The sequence below is a fragment of the Cheilinus undulatus genome, linkage group 6 (genome assembly GCF_018320785.1).
Source record: "Cheilinus undulatus linkage group 6, ASM1832078v1, whole genome shotgun sequence".
NCBI classification, from domain to species: Eukaryota; Metazoa; Chordata; class Actinopteri; order Labriformes; family Labridae; genus Cheilinus; species Cheilinus undulatus.
In genome coordinates this window covers 25,493,646-25,506,355 of record NC_054870.1, presented here as the reverse complement: position 1 = coordinate 25,506,355, position 12,710 = coordinate 25,493,646, and the positions used below count along the sequence as shown (strand labels likewise).

General features: G+C 37.4%; 1 protein-coding gene across 4 annotated transcripts in view; it reads right to left on the bottom strand.

Annotated features, from left to right (window-relative positions):
• Positions 1–12,710, bottom strand: part of kcnq5a (potassium voltage-gated channel, KQT-like subfamily, member 5a) — a 148,428-nt gene that overhangs the window by 19,506 nt on the left and 116,212 nt on the right. For all 4 annotated transcript variants that reach the window (XM_041789413.1, XM_041789412.1, XM_041789414.1 and 1 more), the window contains exons 9-11: positions 10,107–10,133; positions 3,292–3,533; positions 207–315 (exon numbers count right to left, since the gene is read on the bottom strand). In XM_041789413.1, coding sequence (XP_041645347.1) covers positions 207–315; positions 3,292–3,533; positions 10,107–10,133 — 378 coding nt within the window. The remainder of the gene's footprint in view (positions 1–206; positions 316–3,291; positions 3,534–10,106; positions 10,134–12,710) is intronic.

Sequence of the window (12,710 nt, the reverse complement as noted above, 5' to 3'; positions counted from 1 at the left end):
TTTCTAGTTTTTGTGCTGGCAGCTGCTCCATATTTACCATGAGGACAGCAAATATTTTTATAAAATGCCAAACTCCTTTTAAACAGAGGCAGTAAATAAAAAGCAATAACCATGGAAAATCAAGTCTGCTTGCTTTTTGGCTGGCAAAGTGCAGGTCCTAATGTAATTAACAAAGACGTGTTAAACTTTGTGAAGCAGTAGCTCACCTGACGGCCCTGATGACGGTCTTGAGCGTTGAAGACAGATCCTCCACTGTAACGTCACAATGGCAGCCTCTCTCATCAAAGGAATCTTCTGTGGACATGCCTGCATCCACTGAGACAGGTCAGACAGACGTCTCATTAATAAATATAGACCTGTGTTAAATTGTTTCCAGTCTTTAAACTTATAAAAATGTCTCTGCAGAGTGAGTATCGACAGGAGTTGCCAAGAATGTTTCAAACCCGTGCTCCTTTGGCTTTTAGGAGGTGAAAATTTATGCACTGCTTGGAAAGCGTCTTTAGGAGTGGGCAGCATTTTGCCATCTCAGCTATGCTCAATGAGAGAAGGAGGTATATTTATCCTTAATACTGCCAATAATTATGAAAGCTGCAAAGACAGACAGTCAGATATTAAAAAGTAGGAGAGGAGGAGGAAAGGAGGAGAAAAGATGAGAAGAGAGAGGATAATGTTGAATTGCTTATAAGAAGTTTTCAAATAAAACTTTACCAAGAGTTGAAACAGAGGGCTTGTAAAACTGCTGATATTTCATTTACTAATGTATAGTGTAGGGGTTTCTAATCAATGTGATGAAAAACGCTGGTGTACAACATACTTTGTTTGCAATATTTAAGCCGGGATTAAACATGCATGTCATTTATCATTCTTTATACCCAGGATTTTTGAAGAGATGACAAGGAAAGTTCAGAGAGCAACCAAAAAAGTCTGCTTGTTTAATCCCATGAAGAAAACAGTATTTTTGCGACAATTTTAAAAATGTACATTTGTTGCTTGATTTGTCTTCATTTTGTGTCATCTTGTTCACTGATTCAGGGATTGTCTTTAAGGTATATGATTAATGGTCAATCTTTGATGTAAATGTTATTTAAATGAGATAACTCCCTTAACCAGTTGGGTTTTCCTCATTGACTCCATGTTAGTATCCACACTAGCTGATAGGGACGGGTGTTTGAGTGCTCAAGTGCTCAATGTGTTGGCAATCTTTGCTTGAGTTGTATTTCATTACTCATGCACTGTGCACACACTGTTTCAAGCTGCAATATTTTGACAGATTAATGTTAAAAGCTATGTCTCTGTCTGTATTGGCATAGTGAGCAGGATTATAGCTTCAACAACTGCTTTGCAACAGCTACAGTAACTCTCACAGGACACATTGCTCAATAGGCAAACAGACATCAACCTGTTAGCACCAAGTAGCATGTCACTTGCAAGCCTGCCCACAGAGTTTGCTGGGCTCCTAAAAAGCTCCGTAAATATGTCTGCCCCAGTTGTGATTCATTAATTATATTAATATTAAGACTGAATGATTTGCAAAAATAATGGAATTGCATTTTTTTCCCCAAATATTGTGATTTAATATGAGATTATTCTTGGGTTAATCTTGTGTATTGTTTGACAAATTCAAGCAATAAATAATTCCATAAATAAGACCATGCGTATTAAAAACAATTAAATTATTTCTGAAGCAATTAATCCATAGTAGCATAAATCTGAATATGGGGGTGCAACAAGCTTTAAGCTATAAAAGAGGTGGCTGCGGTGGGGGAGGTCAGGCTGGCTACCAGCTGATCGCAGCTGAAGTATGACTTTCATGAAGTAACGCTAGGCTTCATCAGTTTTACATAGAATGAGCTAACTATTTTTGCTCATATTGCAAATGTGATTGCATTTGTTTTGTTTAAGGGGGTTAGCATTTTAATGTCTCTCATTTTGATTAAGAAAAAACATACATAAAACACAAAAAGGAGGATTTTTGTTAACCATTACAAAAAAAATGACACTTGAATGTTTGCATAATTTGCGTTAAATCTCTACCGTTGCAAAAAAATTGATTTATTAAACTGGAATTTTGACACATATTAAGGTAAAGAAATATTGTAACTTCAGCGATTTGAAAATTGCAACAGGCTATATTGCGATTTAACCTAATTTGTGATTATTATTAATAATAATATTAATAGTAGTGATTATTAATATGATTTAAAATAAAATATGGTTAACTTTACAATGGACTATGGTTTGCAGACCTCCATGGGCTCCCATCTGGCTAGGCCCAAGAAAGCTCTCTCCTTTTCCCTCCCTTATGAGCGACCTTCACTCTTGATGGTACTAAGGTGGAGAAGATTACCCTGCTCATAACAAAACAGGTGACTGGAGATTAGTTCACACTTTGTTTTGTGGAAGAGGGAAGCTTCTTCATTTGTCTTTGTTTCTTAAGCCGGTGTAAAAAGCCACCATCATGGCTATCAACCATGTTAGCTATTCTATCTCAGAGTTGTGTTTTTTGGACTATGGAAGAGTTAACGACAATGACTGAAAAAAGTTTAAACTGACCAGTATATACTGCAGAGCTTTGTGTTGATGTTTTTCACATTTACTCATTTAATAACCTTCAGTTACATAATCATCTCTTTTATCATTTAGAGCTGGGATTTGCAGTGCTGAAAATGTTGTGGTCCACCAGCAGCCCAGTGTAATGTTTATTTCCACCTTAATGTTAATGATGATAAGCAAGATCTTGAAAGTACTCAAAAACACAATCCACATTAGTAGATACAATCATTTATATACCCATTTTAAGCTTGTTTCAGTGATTTGTCATATCAACTGGAAATTCAAACTCAGATTTTATGTGTAAAAGACAAGCTTTCACCTTTCCTTTTACTATAATATATGAAAAGGAAATTCAGTAGTCTTGTTAATTGTCTCTAATGATAATTTCCTTATATACTGACGAATTATATCTCAGGAAGGTTGAAATCTCAAGTTAAACATTAAAAAAAATTCCTGGATTGGAGGAGGTTTTTGGCCCTCTGGTGGTTCAGTGAGGTTTAAAAGTGATATATGACACCTATTTTATGCTTTTTAACCAAATTCCCTTTAGTCTTAATAAATTGTCTGTGTCATAATTTGGTCAAAGTATTATCTGGATCACGGATAAAAGGCATTTTTTGGCCTTTATCAGAACAGTCAGATTTGGTGTCTTTGTCTTTTTCTGTACATAACCTTTAAGACAGTGAATCAAGGTGATTTTCTTGATGGTCATTTACAGCTAAGCTGTTGCACACTCACCATCTGGGACAACATTACGAGTCTGGCTCTTCAGCCTTAGCGACGGCCTAAACCGGGTCCGATCGTTAAAGCTCCAGCTCTTCTGCACCTTGGCCGGGCTGCCACCAGTCAGCTCAGCACCGCCTCCTACCTCGTTGCCGGGGGAACATCGTTGGCGGTCATTAATGGACGTCTGTCTGCTCTTCATGCTCTGACCACGGGGGCTCGCCATCCGGACCCGCTCCTTAAAACTTAACTTTTGACTGCAGGGATGTGAAAGGAGAGGACAAGGACGATGTGGAAAAGTGGAGATTTGAGAGTGATCGAAGAAAGGATCCATGGGTAGATGGGAAAAGAAAGAAAAGAAAAGGAGAATATACGGGGAAGTGAGTTTTGTATGAAGTTGATAGAGAAAGAGAGTGTGGCAGAGTTCAGGATTGATAGAGAGACACAAAGAGAGAGAGAAAAAAGAATCTGTCAACACCTATTTCCCCACAGAGAGAGAAGAGTTCAGAGCGCAGACACAGGGCAGTGTTCTGTCTTTTCCTTCAGCCCAAACATCATCCATCCAGCTGACATGCCCAAAACACCAGGAAAAAGCCAGACTGCCCACCAAGCCACCAAAACAAAACCAGTATTTGATCCTGTCGTGCTTCAATCTTTGCCCTGATAATACAACATGGATCCATCATTGAAAAAAGAGATTTTTAAGGTGATATGTTATCTAAGGTAACCAAAGTGAAAGACTTGACATGGGTTTTTACTTTCATAATATGACAGTTTGAGTCAAGGTTTGTAATTAAATCCAAATAACCAGTGATCCAACAGGAAGCAGAAGAGTTGATCAGAAATAAAGCTCTGTTGTTCTCCATTGTTTACTTTAGAAACACCATACTATTGACTGTATTCACATGGTAGCCATTTTCCTCTGACGTAGCTCTGAATGGGAAGTTCAAATCGTAATATATCATAAATGTTATCTGCTGTATTCCAAGTTAAAGGGGAATATATAGAATATGGAAACTGTAATTGTTTCATCACCGTCAGATTACTTTGCCACTAGGAAGACAAAATCTGGAGAGAAACAGGGCCACAGTTAAAGGTATTTAGCTGCTACTTAGCTAATCCTATAACTGCTGTTTCAGAGTGGGTGAGTGTTTACTGTGTGACGACTGCGGCACACGTTGTGTGTTGGCTGCATCTCCCTGCTGTCACGGCTCTTTTTTTATAAGTTTTGACTCAGTAATTCTCCCGACATTTTACTTGATTTAGGGCCTGTGTCATTAGCCAGCTTTTTCATGCTGGCAGCGCTTACTTTCCATTCTAAACTCATGTAGTTTTGAGTGATCAGAGCTCACAGCGTCAGCTTTCTTTGTCGCTGCGCTAAACGTGCTCTTGTTTGAAAACCATTCAACTCTTGGAACAGGGCTGCACTCTTCATTATCACTTCTTCATAACTCCATCGAAATCAAGAAAAAGAATAGTGGAAGAGAAACAAGTCTGACTCGTCTGTGTTTTTTTCGGTGTGATATTTCCTTAAAATATAGAAATATGAAGCACATAGGGCAATTTTAAAACAATGTTAAGGATTCTACCAAGGAAAGCAAGATTAATTTCTTGTATATCGTAGCTACAAGGAACACTGGTGAGAGCCTCTCTGAAATTAGGTTATAGAGAGATTGTTGACAGAGGTTAATGGTTTGTCCAGTAAGTGGTTTTAACTTGAATATGGCTCAAATTCAGTCTGAATTTTTTCAGTTCGTTTGTTATGGAAGACAATTGGGGATTTGATGAGAGGATTATGATTTTCTGATTCATGCATGTGTATGGTTACAGATGTAAGTCCATTTATTCTTGTGGGAATCGCCATGATTTCTGACGTGCCTGTGAAACTCCTCTCCATGATATTTTTGTCCAGAATGTGCCACGAGTATGCTGAAAAAACTTTTGCGCTAGATTTCCAAGAGACTGTATGGCAGCGTGCTCGCTGACCAAGCTGTCCGCTGGAAAACAGGCTATGTCAAGTCGTAGCAGCTTGACAGGAAATGCATTCAGATGAACCAATTTGATATGAACTAAATCATGATTTGTCAGGCAATATGAAGTGATGTGAGATCATTTTGGTGGTGTCAGATGTATCTAAATATTTAAGTTGGCAGTTAAAAGGAATGATTAGATACATATTTAACATATAAACAAACATTTGAATGGCTAAACAGTTAGCTTAGCTCGTTAGGCTGTTCATATGTCCCTATGAGAAATACTTGCTACTTTCATGGTTGGCCAGCTTCTTCAATTATTGCCTGATATGCAATATTCATCCTGTTTTATCTCAGTAGTTCCAGTAAACTCATATTCCAAGCTGCTTAATGGCCAAAACCAGACAATGTTATCTTCTTGCCAGTGGCTACAGGAAGTTTATCAGCTTTTGAATCATCCATAAAAATCTGCATATTTACAGATACACGGACATCTGTCACATACGTATGTGAAAACTAGGTGTTACTAAATTATTACAGCTTGAAACCTGAAACACACCAGTGCTTTATTCAAATGTTGACCTTCCCTCCATAAGCACGACAGATAAGGAGAATGGCCACTGTGTGTATCTTTTGATTCTACTGGTTAAAAATCCAGTATACAAAATGTGAACAATAAATGCCTACACCAATTTATCTATGAATTTATTTGCCCTGTTTTTTTTTTTTTAAATAATAAATCTTTATTTTTCTTTGGCAGTGCATTTTGTCAGTTTAAAAATCATCAGTCCCTTCATAAAAATGAAAAATAAAACGCATTCATCGGTATGATTCCCATATCATTGGGAAAAGGGTTGGTGGGGTTGCAGAAAGTTCTCAGTCCATGAGACCTACTGCATGATGTTGGCAAGGCAAAGAGACCAGCATGCAATGCAGCAGACCATTGGGGGAGACATGCAAGGTTCATTTGGTTTCCATGCTTTAATTTCACCTTTACTCAGTATCTAAAGCAGGGTGTTTTTGTTTGCATATCCCCCCAAAGACATTTGCACCAGTGCAATATTTTCTTTTCCTTGGTTGTCTATTTAACCAGTGTTTTAGTCAAACTTAAACCTTAGATTGTGCAATACAGTGATTAATTATCGTGTGTCCTGTCACTTATTACTCATTCTTAAATAACCCCAGATTATGCTTTAAATCCAGTACATTCAGACGAATACATCATTAGAATATTAACTTTAAACTAAAATACCAGAGAAGAGAAATGCAACAGTTGTGCAGTAGCATGCAGTAAAAGAAGGTGCAGCTTGTCCTTAACTCCATATATTCTGACATTTACTGTGATTTATTACAGTCTGTTGGGTCCAGCCCCATGAATTTTTTATGTTCCTTTTTGATAAAATCTTATGATAACCTTTTCATTTTCACAGTTTAGAGGACAAAGTCCTCTCATAAATTAGATATCAGAGAAAACTTTGTCTGAAAATATTAGTTCTTTAATGTAAATAGGAACAAAAATGAATATGCTCATGCAGCTGGATCCAACTCTTGAGTGTTGATGGGACTTTATGAAGAATTAAGAGGCCAATGGAACAACTTAAAAGGAATGTATAACGGAAACAAAGGGGAATTTAGACCAGAATTTCATGATTTACTTTTAGTTTGAATCAATTTAGCTCCTGAGGAGCTCTCACAAGAAGTTGTTTCACTTTTTCATATTTCCAGTAAAAGTAAGGCATGCTACAATTAATGATCCGTATTTGATCCTGAAAACTGCAAAGGGCTTATCATGTCATCAGAAGGTTTGAGCATACTGGGCGATAAAACCATGTGTCCTTTTGTAAAGTAATGGTTAGTTTTGGTGGAATCCCCCTTTAATATGTAGTAAAGTTTTTCTTGCATTTGACAGGCAGCAGGCCAAATAATAGTCCTGTATGGAAGAAAAGGGCTTGAAGAGGGAGGGAAGTAAGAAAACTGTTCTTATTGCTGTCTTCCATGCTATTAGTAATAAGCACAGGTTTTTTGTCTAAAAGCAGGGCAGGTCAGGGCAAAAGGGATGCCGGGTAATACATTAGGTACCTCCTATATTTCCGAGTATACCTTCTGAAGAACCTCCCATTACTTAGACCCTTACTAGAGCAAAGGAGGAAGAAAGGGATGGAGGGAGATGATTAAAAGACGAGTACAGCAGGGGAAAGAGAGGAGACATGTCTGCTGTCAGGGTAAACACTCAGTCAGTGGAAATATAAGAGAGGAGAGTGGGAGGGAGTGGACAAGGACAGATGGAAGGTAGACATGCCTGAACTCAGTTTACACAAAATATGAAACAAAAATCTCACAAGATTTCTCAGTATAAAGAATATCTTAGTGCCAGCATTTTCTTGCAAGGGTTTGGCTTTAAATCAAGCCCCCCCAAAAGAGCATAAAAATCACATCATGATAACCTATGACTCGGTTCTGTTTTGTTCATGTCTGTTCAGTATCTCCATATAGGATCTCTGAAATTAAGTCAGAGTAACCATCTTGGTCACTTCTCTAAGGCTAAGTTTGGCTGGGTGACCAGCTACTGGAAGAGTCCTGTTGCGCCAGACTTCTTTAATTTGAGAATTATTTAGGCCACTGTGCTCTTGGGGCCTTCAGTGCAGGAGAATATTTTGTAGACTTCCCCAGATCTGTGCTTACAGCAATCCTGTCTCTGAGCTCTGCAGGTAGTTCCTTTGACCTCATGGCTCGCTTTTTGCTCTGATATGCATTGTCAACTGTGAGGCCTTCCATAGAGAGGTGTGTGCCTTTCCAAATCATGTCCAATCAATTTGGAAGTGTTGAATCATCTCAGCAACGATGGGGAAAAATGGAAGTAAACTGGGTAATTTTTTTTTTTTTTTTTTTTTTTTTAGTTTTTGCAAAAGGTCTGAATACTTTTGTCAATGTGATATTTCAGTTTTTATTCTAAGCAAATTTGCAAAAATTTCCAAAATTTTGTTTTCATCTTGTCATGATGAGGTACTGAATGTAGTAAATGAGAATAAAAATTATTTTTCCAACTGTAGCATCACCCTTCAACATAAGAAAATTGAAAAAAGTGAGGGGGGTTTGAATGCACTGTAGGTTTCCAGTTGAAAAAGTGGATATTCTAAATGTCACTGTCCTAAGCGGTGTAAACACTCTCATAGAGTCACATGCAACACCTGCAGTGATCATAACTTCCAGATTATTCCTGAACTATCCATCATTTCATGTTGAGTCTTACTGCCAATATCCAGCACACACACTCCTCAGCATGCAGTCCGCTGCAGCACTTTGTGGTGCGCCTAATGTTTTACAACTGCTGGTGTTTACAAGTCTGCTTAACGAAAACCACCAGCTGTTTACCATGGCACCTACCGCCGACAGTCTGTGAAACCACTAACAACACACAGTGCAGTGTCGTTAAATTGTACATAATTATGATTTTATATGTGCAAATTGGGCTTTTACAACAAATGTTTCTAAGAAAGGAAAGCGTAATTAAACGCAGGCCTTTAAAACAGAGGGATTTGTTAGGGATGAGTGTTTTTGTGGATGCAACAAAGCCTGATAAAATGTTGCTCATTTAAGGATGACAAGCACTTTAGTTGGTGTGCTTGACTGAGAGTATAAACTCCTCTTTATACATGTGTGTCTCAGAAGCTGCTGGCTTAATATGAGGCCCCTGAATGTTTCCAAAGACAAGCTGCTCTGTAAAAACTATACTAGCATAATTAAACTCACAAATCTCTTTCTATTTTCTTCCCCTCTCTCTAAAATCCCCTATCTTCCCTCCCCTGCTCCTCTCCTCCTCCCCCCTTTTTCAACTTCACTCTGTCTCCCCGAGACTTGTGTTTGATGAGTTATATAAATACCATCCCAATGGAAAAAGTGCGTCATGGTACAGACATGGTACAGACTCCTGTCTTTGAAGGCATGTGTGCAAACTCACACACATCCACACACTAAACAAAGGGAAAGAAGCACATCACCCCTCGTTGCATTAAAGTCAAGTGCAGAGGGAGAACTGAAAGGGGAAATCAGAAGAGACAGCATGAAGGAAAAGTTAGAAAAAGAGAGGCAGGAATATAAAAATAATGAAAGGAGACATTTTCACCTTCACATGAAGTCATTTGCAGGTAACTGCTGTAGTGTTTTATTTCCTTTTTATGGTCATAAAGGGCAAATAACTCCATCGCTTTATCTTAATCTGCCGGAGTGACTGAGATAAACATTTCTGCTCTTTAAGTAACTGGAACGAACAGTAACTGACAACTTCATTTCCTTTCATTAGGACAAATCAACCTTGTTTTTGCACATGCTAATTATCCATTTACTCTGAATGTCACAGAGCTGCAACCTTTTTTGTCTTTCACATTCAATAATCTCTCCAATTTTTGATCAATAACATTCCAACAATATAATAGCTGCTGGCTATTTCTCCAGTCATTACTTCCAGCTGTTAACCTTAAAATCATTCCAAAGGGTTCAGTCATCCACTAGATCATTCAATTAACGAATCCCAATTAACAAACTGGCCACATCCTCAATAATCCCAGATTCATCAATAGCAATTAGCAGCCTTCAGTAGCATCAGCAAACACCTCATAAACAAATAAATGAATGAATGAACAAATACATGGATACATAAACATGAAACAGCTATAATTTATTTAGCACTTTTAAGGGCTGTACACATCGCTGCACATCAGGGCAGAACAAGTTATACACAAACACAAGACTTGCAAATCTATTATCAAAATATATAACAGTTGATGTTATATTTTAATCATAGTTGTATGTCCCATGGTGAAAGTTTTTTGAGAAGAATGAGCTGAGAGTCATACAAACCTGTAAGTAGCCTCTCCCTGCTCTTTCCTTCAGGTGTTAGTGGGATAAAGAGGAGACAAAGGGAGAAATATCAGTACCCCAGCAGATTAAAATAGATTACACAGACGATTCCTCTAATGGATACGGGAGGTGTAAAGCCACAAAAAAGGAAATAAAAAAAAGAATTAATCATTTACAAGCACATGCAAGCAGAGCCATGCAAAGTATGGTTTAGCTGAAAGACGGTCGTGGAAGTAAGAAAGGTGAGGATCTTTAACTAGTCTGTGCATGTGTGTGGGGAATATATGAAAGTAAAAATGGCGATCTGGACTTTGTTGCCAAATGAACACCTTACTGTAAATAAATACACTACTGTTTCCTGTATGCTAAGTTTTTAAGATGCTTTGATTAAAAAGAAAACTTTCAAAGTGAATTAAAGGGCGTCTGTTCTCATATTTTTGTAAGTGAAAAGCTAAATTGCAAGTAACCTTCAAAAGAAATGATTATTACCAGCACTGGGTTAAAGTAAGTTAAAACCAGGGGTGGAAAGTAGCCAACTAAATTTTGTTCACATTACTCTGAGTAGTTTTTTGGGTATTTGTAACTTTTTGGCACATTTTGAAATCTCTACTTTTACTTTTACTTCAGTAACTTTAAACCAGAGTAACTATATTTTTACTTTAGTACAGTATTCTTGTACTTTTCCACCTCTGTTGACTACAAAGTAGCACATAGCGAAAGAACATTTCCACAACACATCCCACAACAGCTGTTAGACACGTAAAAACTTTGTTGATATCTCAGTGTTAAACTGTTCAGAGTTGTATTTTTAACTCCATTCAGAGTGAAATGGTCACCAGTGTTGTAGTTATTTGATAGTGTAGATCCATCAGTTTTCATAGTTTCTGAAACAAGCACTGCCCACTGCGATTTCAGATCTTAGGGCATGTGTAGTCAGAATGTTTGGTTGTGTTTGGATGTTACCTGTCATACAGTGATCCCTGTTGGGGTTCCTTTGCTTATGCTTCTGGTGGATTGTTGATGTTTTTGACATGAGACACATTTGCATCATGTGTGAAGTTATCCACTGACTTAAAGCTACCGCCTAACTCATTGTGATCACCCTCTGTCTATTTAGTTTCTGTGTTTTCTGTGTCCTTGTCAGTTTGCTGTGAATTCCCTGCATGTTAAACCTCTCCAGTCTTTGTCTCCAGTGTTCCCTTGTGTTTTTTCTGTGAGCTTTAGGCTTTGTATGTTTTGGACATTTGTGAATTTTGATTTTTCTAAGGAATTGTGTTCTATTTTTTGCCATTTTGAGTAAAGAGTTTAGAGCCTTTGCATTTGGGTCCTCCTTTTGTGTTTTTTGCCACAGCATGACACTACTCAGTATTTAGCAAATTATACCCCTTAAAAATGTATGATGACTTTTAGTCTCTGGCTTTTGTTTTTCATGAGCAGAGATAATCTCACATGCCCAAAATAAAGAACGCTCTGTTTAAGTTTTAGGGTCACTGTTATTTTACAGAAGCTCTAGATTATGAGTGTAGGCTTTAGTTATCTTGTCATATTTTACATATATTTTGTCAATGTTAAACTTTTGAGACCTAAACTAATTTTTATTCTTATTGGACTGAGCTTTCAACCATTAACCCGGTAGTGCACAGTCAAGCTCCTAAAAATCCTTTTTTCAGGACAACCTGGGCTTTAAGAATATGTTTGCTGCAGTAATGTCACTTGAAATTAGAAAAAGTTTATGGGATGATAAGGACAGAGGAAACAACTACATGGAAATTAAAACTCGTAGATTTTTATGTGTGACACACAGTAAACAATAACAACTAAGACTTTTATTTGGACTAACTTGCTGTCTCTTCTCTTGGGGGCCGAAAAGTGAAAAGTTAATCATTCTGCCATTGGTTGTCACAGCCCAAAGCATTGCGGGATACAATATGGTGGTTAGCATTCAAAGCTTGCGGCAAAAACGACTGAAAGTTGATTGAAAATGGATAAAAAGATGTTCAATATTAGAATTACTGGTGTGTATTTAATCTTATATATAAATAAATATACCGATAAGTGACGCAAGTCCCAGGCTTGCTAGAAATGCTTCTATAAGAGACAAAAAGGCATGGATAGTGCAATTAGTACAGCAAAATGGCCCATTTCCATTACTTTTTATGGTTCAAAAGTTATTTCTGATAACTGATTATTACCTTACTATAACCATACTTATTATTTCTGATAGAAGTTTCTTTCAGCTTTTGGCCTCTTCAGAGACAGTTGGACACAAGAGGCAGTACTGTAGGAAACTGCTTTACAAAAAATGCTTTTTGGTCTCTAGATCAAAATGTCCTATCAGTGACAATATTATAGTAAGTTTGAACATTATATTGTTGTATATTATATTGTACACTAGTAACTAGTTTGAACTTTAGTATGGACTTTGTAACATAATTTAATACAGAGCTTAGCGGGTGCAGTTGGCCAGTGTGCAGTTTAGCAGTGTGTACAAGTGTGTAAATGTGTTTAGGGTCATGCACTTCCTGATGGGGAGAAAAAGGGTTAATACAGGTATAATTTTAACTAACTTTTGAAATGCTGCACCACACTGGGTCATTCAATGGA